Source organism: Gadus chalcogrammus, chromosome 6, assembly GCF_026213295.1.
Source record: "Gadus chalcogrammus isolate NIFS_2021 chromosome 6, NIFS_Gcha_1.0, whole genome shotgun sequence".
Lineage (NCBI taxonomy): Eukaryota > Metazoa > Chordata > Actinopteri > Gadiformes > Gadidae > Gadus > Gadus chalcogrammus.
The window spans coordinates 15,725,648-15,748,053 of record NC_079417.1 but is presented as its reverse complement, the minus strand read 5'-3'; the positions used below and the strand labels follow the sequence as shown (position 1 = coordinate 15,748,053).

At 43.1% G+C, this 22,406-nt stretch overlaps 3 protein-coding genes across 3 annotated transcripts; 2 read left to right on the top strand and 1 right to left on the bottom strand.

Annotated features, from left to right (window-relative positions):
• Positions 1–211: 211 nt before the first annotated feature.
• LOC130384725 (RNA-binding protein MEX3B-like) lies at positions 212–8,661 on the bottom strand. The gene is made up of 5 exons (XM_056593049.1): positions 7,875–8,661; positions 6,788–7,035; positions 6,529–6,574; positions 4,768–5,531; positions 212–4,508 (listed from the first exon to the last, which is right to left on the bottom strand). The coding sequence occupies exons 1-5, from the start codon at positions 8,467–8,469 to the stop codon at positions 4,077–4,079; spliced, it is 2,085 nt and encodes a 694-aa protein (XP_056449024.1). The 5' UTR covers positions 8,470–8,661; the 3' UTR covers positions 212–4,076.
• A 729-nt stretch (positions 8,662–9,390) lies between these two features.
• On the top strand, positions 9,391–11,545 carry tmed7 (transmembrane p24 trafficking protein 7). Its single transcript, XM_056593052.1, has 4 exons — positions 9,391–9,496; positions 9,824–9,990; positions 10,119–10,364; positions 11,041–11,545. The coding sequence occupies exons 2-4, from the start codon at positions 9,832–9,834 to the stop codon at positions 11,275–11,277; spliced, it is 642 nt and encodes a 213-aa protein (XP_056449027.1). The 5' UTR covers positions 9,391–9,496; positions 9,824–9,831; the 3' UTR covers positions 11,278–11,545.
• A 1,338-nt stretch (positions 11,546–12,883) lies between these two features.
• Positions 12,884–22,176, top strand: fem1c (fem-1 homolog c). The gene is made up of 6 exons (XM_056593050.1): positions 12,884–14,160; positions 16,022–16,191; positions 16,676–16,864; positions 17,100–17,611; positions 18,886–19,062; positions 19,818–22,176. The coding sequence occupies exons 1-6, from the start codon at positions 13,617–13,619 to the stop codon at positions 20,080–20,082; spliced, it is 1,857 nt and encodes a 618-aa protein (XP_056449025.1). The 5' UTR covers positions 12,884–13,616; the 3' UTR covers positions 20,083–22,176.
• The last annotated feature ends 230 nt before the right edge of the window (positions 22,177–22,406 follow it).

Here is a 22,406-nt window from a genome sequence, read left to right as displayed (position 1 = left end):
CTTTTAGAAACCCCTTATCACACTCTCCCCGGTTAATCTTTCCGAGATAACCTACATTGCCCTTGAGTTGGAAGAGGAGGTCTGTGCTTGCATCTGGAACACCTGGTCAGGGGAACTGAGTGAATCACAATCCGTCTAACTTTAAACAGAATCTTTCTCCAAATCGTTGTTTAATCCCTCCTTGTAACTTTATTTGGGAGGTTGATATTTATTTAACTTTTTTCTCATTTCACCTTTTAAACTACTTTGTATTGCAATTCTGCAACACAAACACTCTAAATAAAAATGAATTGACCCCAAATGTCACATTTAAACTGAACTTGGGACAAAATGCATTACATGGATTCAAAACCCATGTGGAGAGGGGGAGATACTGTACAACTTGCCAAGTGGTCTTAATAGATCTAATTTATTGAAAAAATTGGCAAAAAAACTGCTAAAACTATGGCTGAATGTTAGACCACCTGTGATGGTAGTGGTCACACTGGTTCCGGCTTTATTTGCAGTTGTAATAACCTGAATTATACATTTAATTGGTTGCATATTTTGCAAGATGGGGTGATCATTTTCAATGTATAAATCACAACAACATACATATTCTGAGATGGCTTTAAATGAAACCGTCTTTATTAGGTAACTATAATATCAGAAAAATAAAACTCTCAAATTCTCTTTACAGCAAATATATAATATCAGTGCTTTGGCCAAAATAACTTAAGAGGCCATTATAAAATATAGTCTGCTTTTAAACTCCCGACTTAATTTGAAGAATTTATATGCCATAAGACTCCCCCTACTTATATACATAAAAGATGTAGTAAACTTAGCAAAAACCGTTTAAACCGTTGGTACAGCTCAATTATTATATATATCCATATATAGATATATCTCTAACATAAATTGTACAATATACCTTTCTTAAATTTGGTGGCGTATAGACGAGAGGCCTAGGAACCGTGGCCTCTATACAAACAGTTGCAGTGTGACGTTTACATTGGCGGTTCATGATAAAAACATGCTTGTGTTGCACATTCCATTTCCACTCAAACAACCTGCATCTACCAATACTATTATTATCATCATCAATACTGTCAACAAAAAAAAAAGAGGGAAAATAGACTACAAGCAAATAGAATGGCAGCCTCCTGCACTGATTTTCAACTCATCACTGCTAGTCATCGATTAAAGTAACAAAAACAGAAAAACTATCTGTAAACATTTTAATATACATCTATATATATATATATTTATATTTGTCTATATGAAATGTAACAAAATAAAAAATAAATTCTCTATCAGTCATTAAACAGCAATAAAAGTAGAAGCCATATGGAGAAAAAACAAAGCATCACTCAGAGATTATGTCAAGCAAGCGGTTATATTGCATTCCATCGGAAGAGAGAGGGCATCCCTAGCCCGCGAAGCTGTGCCTCTATAATGGACGGACAGAAGGCCTCACTAAATGGAATAGAGGCAGAGAGCATTTTGATTAACCTCGGTTGTTTCAAGAAAAAATAAAATAAAAAAAAGGCAAATGGGTGCTTTTTTGCACTGTTGCGGCTCATTATTGATAACACTTGGATGTTCTACAAGACATCTAAGCAAAAAAAAAAAGCAATTAAATTACGTCCAAATACTATCCCACACACTCCACTACTGCTGGAGTAAAGTCTCGTTAGCCTTCCACAGCAACGACGTTACAATGTGTAGTGACAAACTGGATCGGGGTCTCCTTTCCTGGTCTTAATGTACATCGTGGGCGTTTTATCACCCCACTTTGGGATGATGCTACAACCCAAGTTCATTTTGCGGCAACTCGTAGAAAAGACAAGGTGGTAGTGCGGCCGCAAATTAAGAAGAAGCATAAAAATGTTAAGTGTGCCGTTTGGGTGCACAATGCAGTACAAAGAAAATGTGACTAACAATACACTACGTCGAATCACGAGGATAAATGTCAGTTCAAAATGTGTAAAGCTGTCTTAAGTGTGAACTGATGATAATGATAACGGGATGAACATAATTGTATTGGGTTTGAAATAAAATAAATGACTGCCTGGAAAGTTGAAGCCCAATTCAAGGAATCAAGAAGTGTTTGATTTACCCAACATGCACTAGGCGTTTACTCAGGTGCTCCTGAGGTACCCTGATGATAAAGTATACTGATGAAGTACGCCAAACGACTTGCAATCATGTAACTTAAGTGAAAACATAGCGGCGTCTTCTTGGCCTAGGCCTGTTATGGCCCTGGTTAAAAACAATGACCACCATTTGGATAACTTCCCAACAAGATTGAACTGAACTTGATGCTCTTGATTCTGCCAAACTGCCAGCTACCAAACAGCATAGCACAAAGAGATGCGTGTCATGGCCCCTCCGCACTCACTCTAATGTGTGCAGAACATCCGCCCCCTGATCATTAGGAGTGGGATGTTTACACGGAAATCATTCAATATTCAGGATAAACTTATTAAAATGGCCGCAATCCAGGCAATATGGAATGTTAACATGTATGATGGTGGCAGAAGCGTACTTAAGAAAATAAAATGTGTGGCCATAATAGGGTGGCAAGAACTATATATTTTTTTAAATGGCTCTTGGGAGAGGGAGGAGTGTGTAAACATTCAAAATAAATGTTTGTAAGAACTAAGCGAAACAAATCTGTGCTTTCAATAATGAAAAAAAAAAAAAAGGTTTGCAGAAATGTGTTAAAGAATTAAAATGTTAGAATAAGACTCCTGTCATGCGTGTTCAGGGTGCTGTTCAGCTGAGGTCTGACTACGGAGCTGTTGTGGCGCTACTCGCAGGCTTCCCATAAAAAAGGCCACAAATTAGTTAAAAATATATTGCCGTCGTGTTTCCAGAGAACCAGTTAAAGTTTCTCTTTTTATCTCAACGCAATCAGGCACGAGTAACGTGTAAACAGACATGTAGGCTTAAGGAAGCCATGGAAAGCAACATGGCGGAAGTGAACGAGAGTCAAACACAAGGGTACTCCCGATAGGAAGCAGTTAACAACCTCACCCCATACCTTTGGTTGTAGGAGGAAAAGAGGGATGCCCATCTGAACTTTCAGTTTGGAGTGATGTTCGTAGGTTTTAAGCCACTTTGGCATCAGGTTAAAAAGGGGACTTTTACATATTGGCATTGCTTCGGTGGTCATTCTGGAATACATTATGCTCACTTATCCAATGAACAATTTTAACACTCATTAGTTTGTTGCAAGGAGCATTAGATACTTGCGCATCTTTACAGCTAATGCTACCATCGGTTTAGGCTCAGATTCCAACATGTGATAATCTTTTGATCTTGAATGCAAAATTTGTATAGGTTGACATCAAGTTATTTTTGGTCAAGACTATGTAAACACTTCCCTATACTTCCTCTTTGAGGTCAATACCAAAAGGACAATGGATGAGGGGCAACGCAAGACACATTAAAAACAATGGCAGCAAAAAAAATAAAGAAAAAATAAAAATAAAAAAAGGCAAAACGTATGAGATGTACGGATGACAAAATCCAAACTGCTTTTACAAACTTGGTTCTTCACCTAGAGGACAACCTGAACTCTTAGAACTCAAAGTTTGATCTCAAGTCCAATAAATTCATTCCATGTATTCGGGGAAAATAAAAAAAATATATATATACATTAACAATATTAATTAAAAAAACATTCCACCCAATGCTACTTGGAGGGTCTTAACCCCTCCACTTATCGATATTCAATCTAGGAAGAAGACTTCACAATAACGGGCTCCTGTACAGGATGGCCCCCCCATACCCAACCTTTCCATTGAAATAAAAAGATGCTCGTACCTCTACCCTGTGGTTTCCCCCTGCGCTCTGGGACAAACCCCTCCCGCTCAATTCCTGCGCCTAGTCCCCAGTGCTCGGCCCGTTTCGTGAGACCCCCCTCCTCCACAGACTCCCGTTGCAATTTTGGCCTAGAAGTGGTAGGGAGGGAGGCGGGGGGAGGGGGAACCACAGTCGTTGGCCACACATCACGGGCGATCCTCACAACAGATGGGGGGCCGGGGGGGGGGGGGGGGGGGTAAGAGAGGGCTGGCGAGTGGTAGGAATCACATGTTGCGGAGCTGGATGGCCTGTGTGACCGGGTAAAAGCACACCGGGCACACTGCGTCTGGGCCGTGGCATATCCGCGTGGCACACTCCATGCAGAACAGGTTGTGGCCGCACGGCACCAGGGCCGCCACTACCTGACTCTCCATGCAGTGGATGCAGGTCTCCACGCCTCGCCCTGCCGCCGCCGCCGCCGCCGCCGCCGCCGCCGCCCTGAAGGGCAAGGACGAGTCGGGGGGCGAAGACGAGGACGCGGACGCCGTGCTCTCGCTGGAAGAGGAGAAGGCGGGGCCGTAGCCCGAGAAGCGGTGGGACTCAGGGGCTCCGGTGGTGCCCAGGGAGGCCCGCTGGACTCGCTGCGCCTGCGGGTGCTCCAGGGCGTCTGTGCAGAGGAAGGTGGGCGAGAGGCGCGGGGTGCCCGGGTGACTGGTCTGGAGGGAGAGGGAGAGGGAAGGCGTTACCCTATAGACCACAAGGGCTGTATGGTTCACTTCTGGACTGGCTTCGAAACCTCGCCGCCTGGCAACCCATCATAAGAGCACTTCAACGATATCCTTGGCTTTCAATGATTTTAATTTTTACTCATTACAAATTATCAAAAATATATTAAAATACACATTACACACCAGCACAGGGACACAATAACACTACTGACATTTTCGGGAATTGAACCTTGCAAACCCCACAAACCTGAGTTTTGCCAGCCTCATGGGCCTGATGTTCCACATAGGAGCTCCATACAGGGGGCTGGGGGAGAGGGGTGGAGCCCGGGGCAGTAGAGATGGTAAGGGGATCAAATCCTGAGGCGGGGCCCCCCACTCCAATGCCACCCATCTCTTCGGACCCGAGTGGCTGCGCAGCATCGCCAAACCAGAAACTCGCCCCTGCGCCGCCGCCACCACCACCACCAACACCGCCGCCGTTGTTGTTGTTGTTGTTTGCGTTGACCGAGCAGGTGGGGCTAAAGTCAGCCATGCGGTTCAGGTTCCCGTTGCCGTAGAAGGAATCGGCCGAGCTTGAGCCACTCCCTAGGGAGCTGGAGCTGTCGTTGCGATAGGTGGAAGACATCTTGACGCCGCCGCTGAAGTTGCCGTTGACTTGCGGAGTGCCACCGCCGCCACCGGTCACGCCCATAGCGGGCAGGCCACCTGCGGCCGAGGCTGCGGCATTCGACTGAAGCCACGCTGCATGGCCCATGCCCGCAGCGGCGGCCGCAGCCGAGAGCCCCTCGAAGCTGACGTCGGTGCCGTTGAAGTGGAAGTCGTTGTCATCGACGCCGGGGAGCTCCATGCCGCCACAGGTGCCGGTCCGCAGGGCAATGTGCGCCTCGATCTCCTCCCGCGCCCGGTCCACATTCTCCGGCATGCCGGTGACCTCGAACACAGGCTCCTTGTCCCGGCTCGGCGTCACGATGTAGGTGTGGGTCTGCTGTTGAATGCGTTTGATGGTTGCCCCTGAAAGGTGAGCAAACGGGAAGTTTTGGTGTGGAAAGATGGGGCCAAAGATAAGGGCGGTTGAGAAACCAAGGCCCCGTCCACACGGAGCTATTTGTATTCTTGTAAATACAGCCCGGTGATCAATTTAATTACTAACTGTACATTAAAAAGTATTTCTGCTCAATATAAAAGGTTGAATCCGCTCGTGACTGAATGTTTGTATACATGCGTAGCCTTAATGCGCGCAGGCTTGATGCGCTCCACTTTTTTCTGTGGAGAACCAGCGCCTTGAATATTTACTACATCGTTTCTACAGCTCGATGCGGTTTTGCAATGAATCCATCTTTATGGAGATATTCCTGAACTGCATAAAACAAAACCGGATCGTTTTCGCCCGTTGCGGCTAAATATGCTGAATATCAGTCACTGTTCATATGTCCTTCAGATTCCAAATAAAGAGTTATTTTATCTTGAGACAAAATATCTATATTTTTTAACAGAATCATGATATTTTTTCTAGAGGCAGTATTTCTGCAACAAAATATACACCAAAAACAAGCTTTATTTTTCTAATACGGATGGCTTATTCATGGAATTGTATCATTGAGGAATATAGATAGGCGTGAATCTTAATATCTAAGGATAAGGATTTTAGAAATGCCTACAAAAAAACAAAATGGATTTGGTTTTACATTTATTTATTTTCAGGAAACTTTCTTGTCAGAACCTAGTTTGTGAGGCAATTTTTTAATTTTCTCCAAAGCCTACGCAGCCTTTGTTGGACTTTTCAGCCCCGTTTTACTTTTGTTTTACCAGGATCAAAGTTTACTTTGCTTGAGTCCCGAGTTCACTCAAGACTGAAAAGGAAGTCTCAAGCCATGTCCAAAGTCTAAATACAAGCCAGAACACAACAAATAACTAATAGTAATGAGAAAAGAAAAGACCTTCCATGGCTCACATTTAGAAATCCCATCTCCAACGTAAACACATCAGCCCAAAAAAAGTAGCAACCTACCTTTTGGACCCACTACCAGCCCCACGACCCGATATGGGACCCGAACCTAGGAAGAACAATAAAATAAAACGGATAACAAAGAATATAGCAGTATTATTAGCAACACAGGTTCAAAATGTAATCTAAAAAAACACATATAAATCATTTGTGCTCTCGTTTTTTTTTAAGCATTGTTGACATTATCCTTATATAGAAGTTTATTATAGATTGATATTATATCTGTTCTGTTCATAGAAGCAGGGCAGATTTCTTTACACACCTGAATTGTGGTTTGGCCGGGGAGGGTGGGGGCCCCTGGGAGCCCGGGGCCAGCCACGACTGAGAGGGGGCCCGTCTTGTTCCGAGAGGCTCTGATGAGAGAGAAGTGCTCTGCCGCAGACAAGATCTCTCTCTTAGCCATGGCAACATCTTCCTTGCGCCCAGTGACAACAAAGACAGGCTGGTCGCCCCTCACGGGTGTTTTGATGTAGGTGTTGGTTTTGGCCCGGAGGGCTTTGATCTTACAGCCTGCGGAAGGGAAAGATTATGGTCAAAGTAATTATACAAAATCAACAGTAAAATAACCAACAGAACATGTTGAAAATGCAAGCACGTTGAAACACATGTTACACAGTTCAAGTGACTCTTGGAAATCAATGATCTTAATTAAGAACTGATTATCGACCTCCCTGTTAATGTTTACATACATTTTTCTATTTTTAAAAATGTTCTCAAATACTGCTCAAGTGAAAATAAAAATAACAACACTAGTAATTTCCTGTGGTGGTCAACATGAAAGTGTTGTCTACCCTCCCCCAACTGGGACTACCTCGACATAGCCATACTCTTCAAGGCATATGGTATATAAACCAACCCATTTCTTTAGGAGTTGGTGGTTTAGGAATTCCCATTAAGTCCCGTCATGTAGTTATATGTTTAAGCAGCATAACGTCAGTGTGTCACAATAAGCTTAACATATGCTTTGGCTGATGTGGCAATGGTGACCAACATTTGTCCATGAGACAAAGCAAACCAAGGGAAGCACAATGCGCAAATGACTGCATCTTAAACGTTTGCGAGGCGAAAGGAAATATGTCTTTACAAGTAACAAGTACCCATTGTTAGACCCAGACCTCCTTATGATAACAATTGTTCAATCAATAGTGTTTCATCTGGAATGAGATTTCTTTCGATTAATTAACATTAAGCTGCTTTTATCAAGTTTTAACTTGGTGGTGTCGGCTAAAACTGCAGTGACTACTGGTTTTAATGTGAAAACATAATTTAAATCGCATTGCATTAATACAGTCAGATCCTGAGTAATGACATACGATTTACAGATCAAAGCAGACTCCAAAACAACCAACCTTGTCTGCCAACGATCTCTGCGACGTGTTCGGAGCTCGGCACGGCCACACACTCAGTTGTGTTGACGCTTTTTCTCCTCATCAACAAAGACTGCTCCATTTCATAACTTGATTCTCCACCATACATTTCCGACGGCAAAAGTATCATCCCGTTGGACGAATGTAGGCCGCCCGCGTCATCCAGGTCATCGTTGTTGTACAACAAGATAGTTTCGGGCGGTGGTGGTTCAATCCCAGACGGCATGACAGACTCTCCTCCTGGCCCCAGGAATACGTGGTGGTTGTGGGCCTGTGCTAGCAGCGTGCTAGCACTCCCATTTAGGTTACCCTTCCCATTGTTGACTGCAACTTCTGACTCTTCATCGGTCGCTACTGCACCATTTTTTTCCTCAATCGATTGATGATTCGATAGGGGCTTCAGGTCTAGAACTGCACCGAGAAAGCTATAGTGAGGAAAGCTGTCACCGGCTTGTTCGGGTGTCTGGCTATGCGTGCCCTGGTTGCCGAGGCCTATGCCGGCGAAAGCATGGACTAGCGGTGGCGGGACCTCCGACTCTCCCTCTTCCGTTTCCAACAAAGCCGTGCTACTAGGCATAGTGTTGCACTTTAAAGCGATTTGGGAAAATAAATAATATTATAGTTAAATCGAAAATGGAAGCGACTTCACACGGTTTTCCATAAAACTGCTACTACCGTCGTATATATATGGCTTTTGTTTTGTCTTGCCAGCCCTTCGTGCAGAGCAGACCTCCTCCCTCCTTCTTTTGACTACATTGCCCAAATCCCGTGGCACTAATTTACGCGAGATTGCGCCGTAATTTGGGTTTTCTGGAAAATAAAGAAAACCCGACCATACTTTCAAATCATAATCAGTGGTGCAAATATATGGAATGTAATTTAAGGTCAAATTAAATAAGTAAATACATAAATATGTCTATGAAGTAAATAAATCAGGCAATATTTCTATATCAATACAAATGTATAAGTCAGTTCATATTTTGTAATAAATATGTTTTTATTTTAAAAAGGGTTAATTTCACAGGATTTTTATTTCATAATCCCACATTATTTATTAAATGCCACATTTATTTAATCACGGCACATTTCCATTGGGTGTATTCAAATAGGTGTGTCTAGTTATCTCGGACAACACAAAAGTAGCGAGCTTCATATTTATCTATTTACTTTATTTTATTTTATTTATTTATTTTTGAACCAAATGGCATTCCATAAAAATCATGATATAAAACGGTTGGCCAACTATTCAATATGTCAGACCAGTTCAGAATACTTGTTTGAGACAAAATCCCTTTTTTGATTAATATAAAGTACAATAAAATGGTACTTTACTAAAAGCAGACCTAAATACAGTGGTAAATCATGTTGTTGTTTTTTATAGGCATCATATAAAATGAATGCCAATGCATTTTTACAATGCTATGCTTGTTCATCCTTAGTAAGAATAAAAGGATATCAGTGCATATGATTTATTTTTTAGAAATGCGTTCAATTTGTGCAAAGAGGCCGCAAGGGGCGAACTTCTAAAAATGTTAGCCAATGGTAACTCACGTCGATGCAACGTTCTTAACCTACTATTTGGCACATCCGGGTGAGCGATTTGGGTGAGTGTATCATGGCTACTGCAACAAAATATATTTGGATGAATCAGATGTTAAATCTATCTTCTTTAAAATGACCTCGAATCTGATCATTCAATTGACATGGACAATATGATATGACCAACACTTAACCGTCTCCTCTCGTTGGTTATCAATAAACCGGTATGGCTAGCTAGAGGACTAGCATACAGCTACTTCTAGCAAGCTAATATCAATGTCCGGGTTTGTTGTAATAGATAATTCACGTTATAATCCCAGTCTGTAGGGTTGGTATTGCTTTAATTTAACAGATACGCCTCTTTTTTTTCCTGAATATATATTTTTTAACAGCCGCGAAGATGTACGGAGCTATTCGGGTGCTTCTGCAGGTGTTCTTTGCCCAGCTGCTTTGTGGGTGGGTTCTGGGTTCAGAGCTCACATTTGAGCTGCCAGACAATGCTAAACAGTGCTTCTACGAAGATATCATCATGGGCACCAAATGTACACTGGAATTTCAGGTTTGTAAGATTGTAGTTCTACCTGACTCCCAGTGACTTGACTTCCAAAAATATTAAGGTGTGTATAGTAACCGCTAAGGCGGAAATGTGCTTGCAGGTGCAAAAGTGTCTTTCTGTATTTCTGTCAGGTCGTGACTGGGGGTCATTATGATGTTGATTGTCGTCTGGAGGACCCTGATGGAACTGTCCTCTACAAGGAGATGAAGAAGCAATATGACAGCTTTACATTCACCGCTGCCAGAAATGGCACCTTCAAGTTCTGCTTCAGCAATGAGTTCTCAACTTTCACGCACAAGACTGTCTACTTTGACTTCCAGGTTGGGGAAGACCCCCCATTGTTTCCTAATGAGAACCGAGTCACAGCTCTCACACAGGTATGTGTATTTTTCACCTGGATACAAATTAAAATTGTATTTCATTGTTGAGGAAACCTCCAGCAAAACAGCATTTGAAACGACAACAAAAAAAAATGTTGTGGGAAGCATTACACATCCAAAAAACATATTTTGACCCTTGCTCTAAAACAGCTTAACTTACTTTACTTGCAAGCTAATTCACCTAGGCGGGAGAGGAGATCACATAGAGACGAGATTAACTGAAAATGACAAACCAAAACAATTTGAGTAAGCTAACAACAATGTGTTAATGCACTGATTTTTATTAGAATTGTTGACAGCCAAATGTTAAAAAAGGAATCATTACAATCACCTTATATTTTTACTGGGCACACTACAATGGTTTACCCGAATGGGTAAAACATTACAGAAATTAAAATTTGAAATGTTTAAATCGCTTCTCTGCATCAGTTTCCCACGCCAATATTTATTATAGATTTGCCCCCCTTCCTTCTCGTATTCATTTGTTATTTTATTGAGTTTGGCTTGCTCTTTGCTGCTTGCAATGTGTGTTTCAGGCAGAGCTGGGATGGGAAGATTCCTAGATTTTTCTCTGTATTAGCTCTGTGTTTCAGCTCCGATTCAATGCACCATGTGGATCTTTCTTCCTGTATTCTAACCTATAACAATACCCCCCCCCCCCCCCTGTTGCCAGATGGAGTCGGCGTGTGTGTCCATCCATGAGGCTCTAAAATCCGTCATTGACTACCAGACACACTTTCGCCTCCGGGAGGCCCAGGGACGCAGTAGGGCAGAGGACCTCAACACCCGGGTGGCCTTCTGGTCCATCGGTGAAGCCTTCATCCTCCTGGTGGTTAGCATTAGTCAGGTGGTCCTGCTGAGAAGCTTCTTCTCAGACAGGAAGACCACTACGACACGTGTTGGATCATAATCAACTTGTACTCCTGGGATCGTTCTTATCATCTTTTTTTTGGCTCAATACATTTTACATTTTAGCAAACCATAAGTACTTGACATTGAATTAGGTCCTGTTGTTTATTTTTGTAAATGTTTTCCTTGGTGCTTTATTGGTTCCCTCCCATCAGTTAATTTCACACTTATTTCATTTTAATGGTGCACCTAAAAACAAGGTTGAGGGAGGTGGATGAAAACATTAAAGATTCAAGTTGTTTAATTTCTTCCTCCTTCCATTGGCAAAACTGCAATGACTCCCTCCTGTCTGGTGTTAAAATTGTAACATAAATTATTAACTCTCTAAACACATATGGCAGACTTCAATGTTTGTGGGCTGCTTGGATAATGATGATGGAGCTAGCCATTCATTTGACATTTTAATCCTTTTTATGCTTCCAAATTCGATTTTATTGTGAGGAATCCATGTGTACAGTCATGATGTAACATCCCAGTTAGAACAGACCTTGGTTTGACCTCATTACAAATGTGGGAGTTGAAAGTTGTTTTTTCTTTATATTTCATGCGTATTTTAGGTTGTGTTTTGAAGTAAAAAATGGATATTAACTTTGTTTTGATGCCTGATCATTTACTACTTGTTAAGAAAAGGGTTTGGGCCTCAACATCAGCCCTTGCTGTGTAATTTATGAATTGCATAGACCTATTTATTCTGTGATATCAAATCGTCCTCATCTTTCTTAGTACACTGGTATAAAATGTTATTGTATTGTTTGTCAAAAGATTGGGATGACTGTAACATATTATTTCAAATTCTCATTTGTAAATGTTCAATCCATTTTCCTTTTTGTTTTGTAAAAAGAAAACGTGTGTGTTGGGTTTGGAAAGGTTAAGCAACACTACATGCAATTCATGTTTTTTAAGGGGCTTAGTTCTTTAGTGGAATCCCCTTGGTAGAGTTTTGCTTGCACATGAGTGCATGTTAATGGGCTGTGACCAAAAATGTTTTGTTTTCTAGCCTCTTCAAAAGCAAACTGTCAAATGTACAATTAGAATATTATTTATCCTTTTGACATACAATAAGATTCACTCTGATATAAATGGTCTATATTGTGGTGGTAAAAGGTTAATTGATGGAAACTAAACATGATCGATTTCTTTCACCCATTATTTGGTATGATTTGATTGATCCCTGTACATGCTTTGTTCCATCTGGCTGTCTTCACAGTTTGCTGGAAATATTCAACCATCTTTATTAAAAGGAATTGAATTTTTGCCACTTATTTATTGTGTAAATTGAACATTTATTTTTTGCAAAGTTACTTAAAATCGCCATTGACCTGTTATGTCTTATTCAAACATACAGATGGTGCCATAATACTAGAAGTAGCTATACTTGTATTCAGAAGCATTTTACAATGATTTTCTGACCAAATGTTAGTGGCAACATATCAATCCATTATGAGTCATGGACATAGCATTTGAAGCCATTAAAACGCATTTTAGGGGGAAATCCCCATAGTTCCTTTCAATCGGGCTCAGATCAAAATAGTCGCGCTGTGAAATCTAGGATGCTATGTGATTGGGCTGTTGACACGTCAATCTTCCAAGTGGGCGAGAGAAAAGACTGCATTGTTTTCGATTTGACAGTACTTAGTCGTGACCGTCGAGGGAAGCAGTGGGTGGACACTGCCCTAGTAATCTTTCCTTCCTCCCGAGACAATTGTCGAGACAGCTTGCCTTCGGATGACATATTTGTTGTCTCCCGGATAACATCGCCTGTCGTGCCTCGGTGATAAGGAGGAAGAAGCATTGGTATTTGACATACTGAATTACAGGAGAAACGTCGTTTGTGGCTAAGCTAACCCAGCTAGCTAACTACTGGTAGCAACGAGTGGGGGTGGATTGCTTTTGGCCTTTGTCTTATTTCACACAAAAAGAAAAAGGGGAAATATGATGTCTAATAATGGCGACGACGGGTATGTGTAAAGGAGAAAGACGTTTTGGAAAGTAAAAGTCGATGGCAGAGACGCGAGGACAAAACAGTTTGTAAGTCAGCTAGCTGCTGAGCTAATCAAGGAAGTTGACAACACACGAGCCATTACTGCAAACTATTCACTGTGCGGAGGGGGCAGGTGAACGTATGTTATGGCCTTTTAAGATACTAACACTCGACTGTTAACGTTAACGTTCCTGTCACCAAGCGGAGAACATCATTTGATAGACGGGATTGCCTTCCCAACTCGGCTATTACTGAGATTCGCTCATAGCTTGCAGTAAACAAAGGGTTCCACCGGTCTTCACCATAGGCTCCACTGTAACATTCACCCATCATTTACTCACACAATTAAGTGACCGGAGATGGATCTGAAAACGGCAGTATTCAACGCAGCCAGGGACGGTAAGCTCCGGTTACTTCAGAAACTACTAGAGAACAAAGATGGACACGAGGTGACCAAGCTGATGGGAGAAAAGACCAACGGAGCCACCCCACTTCTGATGGCCTCACGGTACGGACACCTGGACCTGGTGGAGTACCTTATTGAGTGCTGTAGCGCGGCGGTCGAGGTCGGGGGTTCGGTGAACTTTGACGGGGAGACGATCGAGGGAGCACCCCCGCTGTGGGCTGCGTCGGCAGCTGGTCACCTGAAGGTAGTCCAGTCCCTGCTGGGCCATGGGGCCTCGGTCAACAACACAACATTAACCAATTCAACCCCCCTGAGAGCGGCCTGTTTTGATGGCCACCTGGACATTGTGAAATATCTGGTGGAGCACAAGGCAGACCTTGAGGTGGCTAACCGACACGGCCACACTTGTCTAATGATCTCCTGTTACAAAGGACACAAAGAAATAGCGCAGTATTTGTTGGAGAAAGGTGCAGATGTTAACAGGAAGAGTGTCAAAGGTGAGTATCTTGACACCAGCTTCTACTACATTGCACTGTCCCATACATGCTCAACTCACTTTCACGCTCTTAATAAATGACATGTCTTCTTTACCCATAAGCCTTTCCATAACATATACAGCTTTAGCCACAACATTGAACTGTTTTGAATTTGTGGAAACATGGCAGGCTCCTATCATTTTTTTTTTTACTTTCTTTATTATAATTGGCTTGGTATTGGCACATTGCACAGAAAATCTGGTTTAGGATTATGGTATTTCCCATTACACCCCCCTGAGGTATACATTAAGTCCCGAGGTATACGTTGTTTTTTTCTTTCTAAGGCCAAGTGAATTTGTTTTTACTAAATAAAACACGTTGATGGTAATTTATTGTTATCATATCTTATGACAGGTTGGTTTATTGATTCCTTTTCCAAAATGTACTTCCAATATATAATTTAAGGTTCTTAAAGTTGGATATTTAAAAAACGATAAGAAAAATTCCAAACTAATATCAACATTTTAAAAGTGGAATGGAGTCTCAAGTTGAAAAGTTGTGGAAGGACTAGGGTCCCAACATTTGTAAGGATGAATAAAGCCTAAGAAGAACAATAGTTGAGCGCTGCATGCAGCACTCACCTAATGATTGAGTAACGTCAATAATTGTGTCTGCTTTCAGGAGGGTGATGAGGTGACGGTGGCCCGAAGGAACTGCCCAAAGTTGTTGCCCACAACATAAAATAGCTTTTAGTATGATTCCATGGGTCAAATTCTATGACGCGTCATACCTGGCCTCCATCTTTGCCCATGCTGCTGTTATCCAGCGCAGAATGGAACATGTGTTCTCTTCGATTCCATACATAGCTAGTGCAGAAGATGTGTAATCTGATGATCTGGTTTCACATCTCCTGGTTTACATGATTCTCTGGATCCTTACTACAGGGGCTCATGAGTGTGGACTTGTAGGATAGCTGATGATAACTGTATTAGTGTATGGTTCTATAGGGCAATCAAACTAGCCTATATACAAATGTTAACTTTTAATATTACATTTAAGACGTTGCAATGGGTTGTTTTTGCCAAAAACTCAAATGATTGGCATATTCTTTCATTCTTTGTCCTTACCTTTTTTACATTCAAATATGCACTTTAATTTGCCTATTACTGAGGACTTTTACCCAGCAAAATCCTCAACGGCTGACTGTCTTCTGATCATGTGAGTGATCAGAAGTGGGAATTGTAGACTCTCTTATACTGGAGACTACAATAAGATAACAGTGATTAGTGGTTTGGAGAAAATCCTATTTACTTCTGCTGCAACTCAATCACTGCAGTAGCATACAGTACAATTGCTTTGAGTTCATTAACAATTTCCATCTATAGATATGAGGGTTTTCGTAATCTTTTTAGTTTTTACTATATTATGCATTATTTATTTTTGGCGTTCAAGAAAAACATTTGTTGACATGAGATAACTGCACAAACAAGAGCTGGCTGGCCAGGGTCAGGGTTGGTGCATTACACAAACTAAGGTGGTCAGTACCAGCTGGCACAGAGTGCTGATGACCCAATAGCCCTTGGGGCCCATTGGTCAACAGGTTTTTCAATAAGAATGTACAGGACTTAATAGTTAACAGCAGTTATTTGAAGTCAATCCTGGATATTTCTTTCAATTTCAATTTGATCGCAAGAAAAATCAAAACGTTCATTCAGGATCTGTAATTTCGCCTATGACGCATCTCTACATACATTTCATTCTTCTGTCTATTACATTGTGTTCAATACCATTTCAGTTGTCTGTCGTAGAACCAGGGTTCAGTACACGCTCACTCCACGGTGGGACTCCTCTAACCGGCCCGTTTCCTCTTGTCCTCCCCCAGGCAACACAGCCCTGCATGACTGTGCAGAGTCGGGCAGTCTGGAGATCATGCGGATGCTCCTGCAGTACGGGGCGTCCATGGAGCGTGACGGCTACGGCATGACGCCACTGCTCTCAGCCAGCGTCACCGGCCACACCAACATCGTGGACTTCCTCACCACGCACCAGAAGGTCTGTGTGCCCCCTCGTTTGTTTTAGTTTCTGGTACTTCTAGTGTTTTTGTTTCATGCCGTTGGTATGCACCGGGCCGTGGCATCAAGAACGTTGTTGGTGCTTGTTTTAAAGATTAATGATGAGCTCTTTGGTGTTGTGGACTTCCATTGGATGATCCTCGGAGACGTGCAGGGCGAGTGGCATGTCACCACTGGTGTTGCTCAATCATTTCCTGAGTCCTGAATCAAATCCTTGCAAACGTTGAAGTGCAAGGATTGAACGTTTGTCAATATTAGTGGTTTACTAATATTTACTAATAGCATTCATCAGGAGTTCCCTGATGAATGCTAGTAGGATGCAGGTACCACCAGAAACCTGTTTAATCAAGGTTCCTCTGGCAACTGCTTGACGTGTTTCATTGGGCATTTCTTAGCGCTATATATTTTTGGTTGATGCGTTTGCCAAATGTCTGATGATAATGAGGTTATAATGTTTGTTTCAGACGAGCCACAGGGAGAGGATTGACGCCCTGGAGCTGTTGGGTGCAACGTTTGTAGACAAGAAGCGCGACTTGCTGGGTGCTCTAAAGTACTGGAAGAGGGCCATGGACCTCCGCTACATAGACAGTAATAACATCGTCCAGAAGCCTGAGCCCAAGCATCTGATCATGGCATACGACTATGCCAAGGAGGTTAGGCTTTTGTGGTTCAGTAAAGTTTTTTTGTATTTTATCATTAATGTTAACATTAAACTTGACTTGACTTTTATTTTTTTTATATACAGAGGTAATGTTTCATTCGATAGTTGCACGATGTAGAATATAATTGTGAACGATAGTGGTGATAAGTAAGCAGCATGACCATCTTCTCTTATGCAAGACCAGTTGGCGGTCTGCGTCATTGTCTCTCCTGTGTCCGGTTTTCCAGGTCACCAACGGAGAGGAGCTGGACGGCCTGATTTCCGACCCCGACGAGATGCGCATGCAGGCCCTCCTGATCCGAGAGAGGATCCTGGGACCCCAGCACCCGGACACGTCCTACTACATCCGATACCGCGGCGCGGTCTACGCCGACTCGGGGAACTTTGAGCGCTGCATCAACCTGTGGAAGTATGCACTGGACATGCAGCAGAGCAACCTGGATCCCCTCAGCCCCATGACGGCCTCCAGCCTGCTCTCCTTCGCAGAGCTCTTCTCCTTCATGCTGCAGGACCGGGCCAAGGGCGTCCTGGGCACCTCAGTGTCCTTTGAGGACCTCATGGGCATCCTGACTAAGAGTGTGCTTGAGATAGAGCGGGCCGTCAAGCAAGTCGGGCCGACACCCCCTGACCCCGCCCAGCTGAGCAAGGCCCTGTCAATCATTCTGCACCTCATCTGCCTCCTGGAGAAGGTGCCTTGCACAGCGGAGCAGGACCACTTCAAGAAGCAGACCATCTACAGGTGGGGGTGTTTATGTGTTTGAGAATAAAATGGTAGTTTGCTACAGGATGAGAGCATTACAAGCTGGGCCGCTATACAGTGATCACCTTATCTGTTTGAGCTCATTGATTTGGGACAGATCGCTCAAACTCAGACTTTATAAACTCTCCCTTTTGATCAAGAGCGGAAGGAGCTAGGACAAGAATATAAATGCAACAAGGGTTCTTTGGGCATGAAACTGATAAGGCGGTCTGTAGTCAAAATATCTTTGTTGATTGAAATCGAATTAGTCAGCGTATCAAGTAATGCTGTTTGGAGAATGTCAGTGGGTCTGACATTCTCCAGACCCCCTGAGACCACTGACATTTGCAGTTTTTCTCATTGACTTGCATTGAGGCAAGAACGTGATGATGTCACACGCTGCTATCACAAACACAAACATTTTGGGTGGCGCAGAGCTTACGTCAATATTTAACCTAGAAACACAATGTCAAGCTTAAACAGTTACGTTATTTCTTCGGTCACACTGGTGCTAAAATGATTAATCGATTTGAAGTACGATTGTTATTTATAGGGTGTTTGTGTTTCCAAGTCCAACTCAGTCCTGGAAGAGAATATACAGTGTTGCACACCGAATGAGCCACAGAGTGCCTTGTCTGATTTTGATTTTAGGTTCTGCTCTGGGTTTAAAATCATGGTGCCAAATGGATGGTGCAGCGATTTGTGCTAAGATGTCCGTTCTGATACGTTCCCTCAAAGCCTATCCGCATTAACCACGAATGTTGACGGAGAATCGCAGATACAAGAAGAATGTTATTTATGCCTTACGATTTTTAGAGGGTGTGCCATTACCTACATGTGTTTACTGACGTATCTAGTGATTCTTTTTGTCTTCCTTTTTAACCAAATGCTACCAGACCTACAACTGCTTTGGTGTCAATTAGTTTGGAGACGAGTAAATGTTCAGTATTGTTCTTTACTTCCTTAATTTGGGCAAGTACAAAGTTGTGAAAGCCGGGGTGTTTTGACCTCCCGTCTTTTTTAGTCAAACCATATAATGAAAAATATTGAATGCTCCGTACTTTCACTCCAAAAATAAACATCTGTCTGCATATTTCCTTGCCGGCCCCAAAAGAATATTCCAAAAGTAAATCCTTTTTTTGGCTTATGAAAGTGACCCCTATGATCAAGTGTATACCGGCTACAGACCTACTAATTAGTACTGTATTAAGTTGTCATCAGATCACTGCTTCATTGTCTATTGTAACGCTGGGTTTGTCTCCTCTTCCCTCCAGGTTCCTGAAGCTGCAGCCCTGTGGGAAGAACGGCTACAGCCCCCTCCACCTGGCGGTAGACCGTAACACCACCTGCGTGGGCCGCTACCCTGTCTGCAAATTCCCCTCCCTGACGGTGGCCTCCATCCTGCTCGAGTGTGGTGCGGACGTCAACTGCCGCGATGAGGATGACAACAGGTGCTTAGAGATGCTTTAGGAGGGCTTTTATTGGGTCGGTTGATGGATGGTTTGGACGGAGGCCTGAGATTCAAGCATTTCATTAGTTGGTCCCTGCAACCGTATGGGTTATTAATGTTAATATGACAATGAAGCTGAAAGTTGGGCCGTGAACTACATATTCATTATGTTTGACTCCAGCGACACAAATGGTGAAAACCAAACGAGGCATTTTATTTTTATTTATTCTTAAGGACCTAAATGAAGTAATTGTAAATTATCAACATTTAGGACATCACCCCTGTATATAGCCTTTGGTGTTGGTCTATTGGTTCTAAGTTTGGTTTTATAATCATTATTCTGATGCAGTGCTGTTTACCTCTGTTCACGTCGAAACCGCGTGTTAGTCAGCTATGGGGTTTATCAGGATTCCATTGGCCTAAGTGTCTGACAGCGATCTAGCTATGTTTTTATTAGCCTTGTGCATCAGACCAAGCCAGAGACCTTTGAGACATTAAATAGGTATGCTGCCTTTCAGCACTAGGTGTCATGGAAATTTTTCATAATGGCCACTGAGCCATTGAAATATTCCTGACATTCACATAGCCATAACATCACCTTTAATACTCCCCAACCCGTCTACACCTCTCCCTGTATCATCGCCAGTGTAGCAATTCTCCACCTAGGTGGCTGCCACACTCCACCTATACTGGGCTTCTACAACGACCAGGATACAGGGTGAAGCAGAGTTTCTTGATTGTTCTGTTTCTCATCAGCCCGCTCCACGTCGCGGCGTCCAACGGCCACCCGGACATCATGAACCTGCTGATCTCGGGCGGGAGCCACTTCGACAGCACCAACGCCTTCCAGCAGTCGGCCTGCGACCTGCTGGACAAGAAGGAGCTGGCCCGCAACATCATCCAGCCCATCAACCACACCACCCTGCAGTGCCTGGCGGCCCGCGTCATCGTCAAACACAGCCTGCACTACCGGGGAAACATTCCAGAAAAGCTGGAGTCCTTCGTCCTGCTGCACAGATAGTCTGCCCGGGAGGACGCCATCGGGGTTTGGTGGGGGGGGGTTATTTGAATTTGACGGGAGCTGACAAGCTGCACTGCCCCCTCCTCTATCTTACATGGTCGTCTGGGGAGAGGGGGCTTGCCTGGTGGAGACACCAGAGCGGATTAAGACGCCTGCTCGCTAGTTGGGATCCAACGCACCTCAATGGAAACTTTCCGCCTCTTTGGACGGGTTTTAAACGAAAAAAAAAAAAAGACGATGTCTCGACTGACCCAACGGAGCTGGATTGGGTGTACCGTATGTTCTGCCTAGTATCTTCCATGGCCACGGAGAAGGATAGAGACTGGCCGCAGTCCTTTGGGAGCGCATCACGAGTGGATTATGACATGCAAATGCGAAACAGTATCTCTGGATGAACTGCGCAACAGGGTTCAGTGTTCTTTTTATTTTGTTCTTTTGAACATATTTTTAGTCATTGTTCCAAATTCCACGAGGCTATTTATTAATGTAATCTTGAGAGACGTATCTCTTCCATGGCCCGGATTTGCATTGAATGTCACTGGACCTTTTCAAACGGATGAGGATGTGTCAAATCAAGCTGTGACTTCAGGTTTTCCCCTGTCTTTTGGTTTGGTTTTACTGGTCCCACAGCTGTTGCCGGTAGCCATGATGAACCCTTTCCTCGAGGCAGTGGTTTCAGCATCTCCCCCATCCTGCTCATTCAATGCATTCATAGCTCAGTGGCTTTCATGCGTTTGGACATTGGCCAAGTGGCGTGGATCCACACAGTGCAGAAAGTCCACCCTTTCTTTTTCTTATGTTGTCCCCTTTTATGTTGTGTATAAACAAAGCTTTACCAGAAGGGTTGAACGTCTGCAAACACCATAAGTGCTTTATCCTTCCCTATGCACAGGCCAGGCTGTTTGGAAAGAGAGACTGTTCTGTGCCGGCACTCGTCTGTGCAATATTTTCCTCTTTATGATTTTATTGTTGGGTTTACCTCACCACTGCCGTTTTTCTGGTATAGCCTCCAGCTTCCGAAAGGGGGAGGTGCATTACAACATGTGTGTTTGTGGGTGAAAGATTGTGTGTGTGTGTGTACGATTGTGTGTGCTTGCTTGAGTGTGGGAAAGCTGTCTGCCTGTTTTTGCAAAGTCTATTTGAGCATAAAAAAAAGAAATGTATCAAATCAGCCCGGCTCTGGTGGGACGGCCGTGATGCAGGACCATAGAAACAGACTGCTATGAGAGGGGCCAGCTGTCTGCATCCATCAGCGGTGTGCAGGCCTTGTGCACTCAGCATGACCTTTTTGTTTTTGTTATTTTTTTCCTCCACGGTAAACCCCTGAACATCATCATCGTTATTCAGCAAGCTCAATAGAATGTCTAGATGCATGTGCAGGTTTGAGTACATATTCTCTCCTCGTTTTAACTACAGTCAGACTCCTTTCTACAGCGACCAGGCGTATATTTTAAGAACCGTAATGAAACATTTTTACCAGAATGCTGACAAATCCACGTTCATTTTCTATAGCCATCACTGAACTTTGAGCTATCGAGGGAAGGGATGCCTTGCTGTGAGATGAGCTTTGTGAAATATCTTTGCACATTAGCTTTAGGTGTGTGTGGTTTTCAAAAGGGCTTTTCGTAACTCGTAGGTTTCATATTTCAACTTATTTAATAATTCAGAAGGTTCAAAACCAGAGATACATTTTATTGGGGGGGTTGGGAAGGGAGGGGGGGTACTCCAAGGGCAACTACCTTTGAATCTGCACTTTACTACAACTAAGTTGAAGATTTAATATGGCATCAATCAAGTTCATGTTTTAAGAACCCATTTGAAAATAAACCCTTGTTGCACTTGTCTTGTTGTCCTGGAGTCTTCAATGCATGTATCTGTGGAACTTCCAAAGGATTTTTGATTTAATATGAATACTTTTTTTTTTTTACAAATCGTTTGGGGAAAATCCTACAATACAACTTCACAAAGTACAGGGGTTCACGAGTAAGCATGGATTGTTCGTTTATTTCTTATGAAAGAAGTTTCCATGCCATGCGATTTTGAGTTCATTGTCATAACAAAGCTGTTGAGATAACTGTCTGGGAATACAGATGCTAATTATAAATCAGAAACCATTACAGCAAAAGGAATTTAAATTATTTATGTGTCTATTGAAGTACGACGCCCTCTCTACCTCAAAGTTTCAAGAGTCACGTCTGGCCCCGGTACAGTTCAGGAAGGGGGACCATGGGCCTCGGGTCTCCATCTGATATATTAGCCCCCTGTTGGGTGATCCCCCAGCCCCACCCCCCTTATCACCCACAAACCAGAGTGGAATGCAGAAC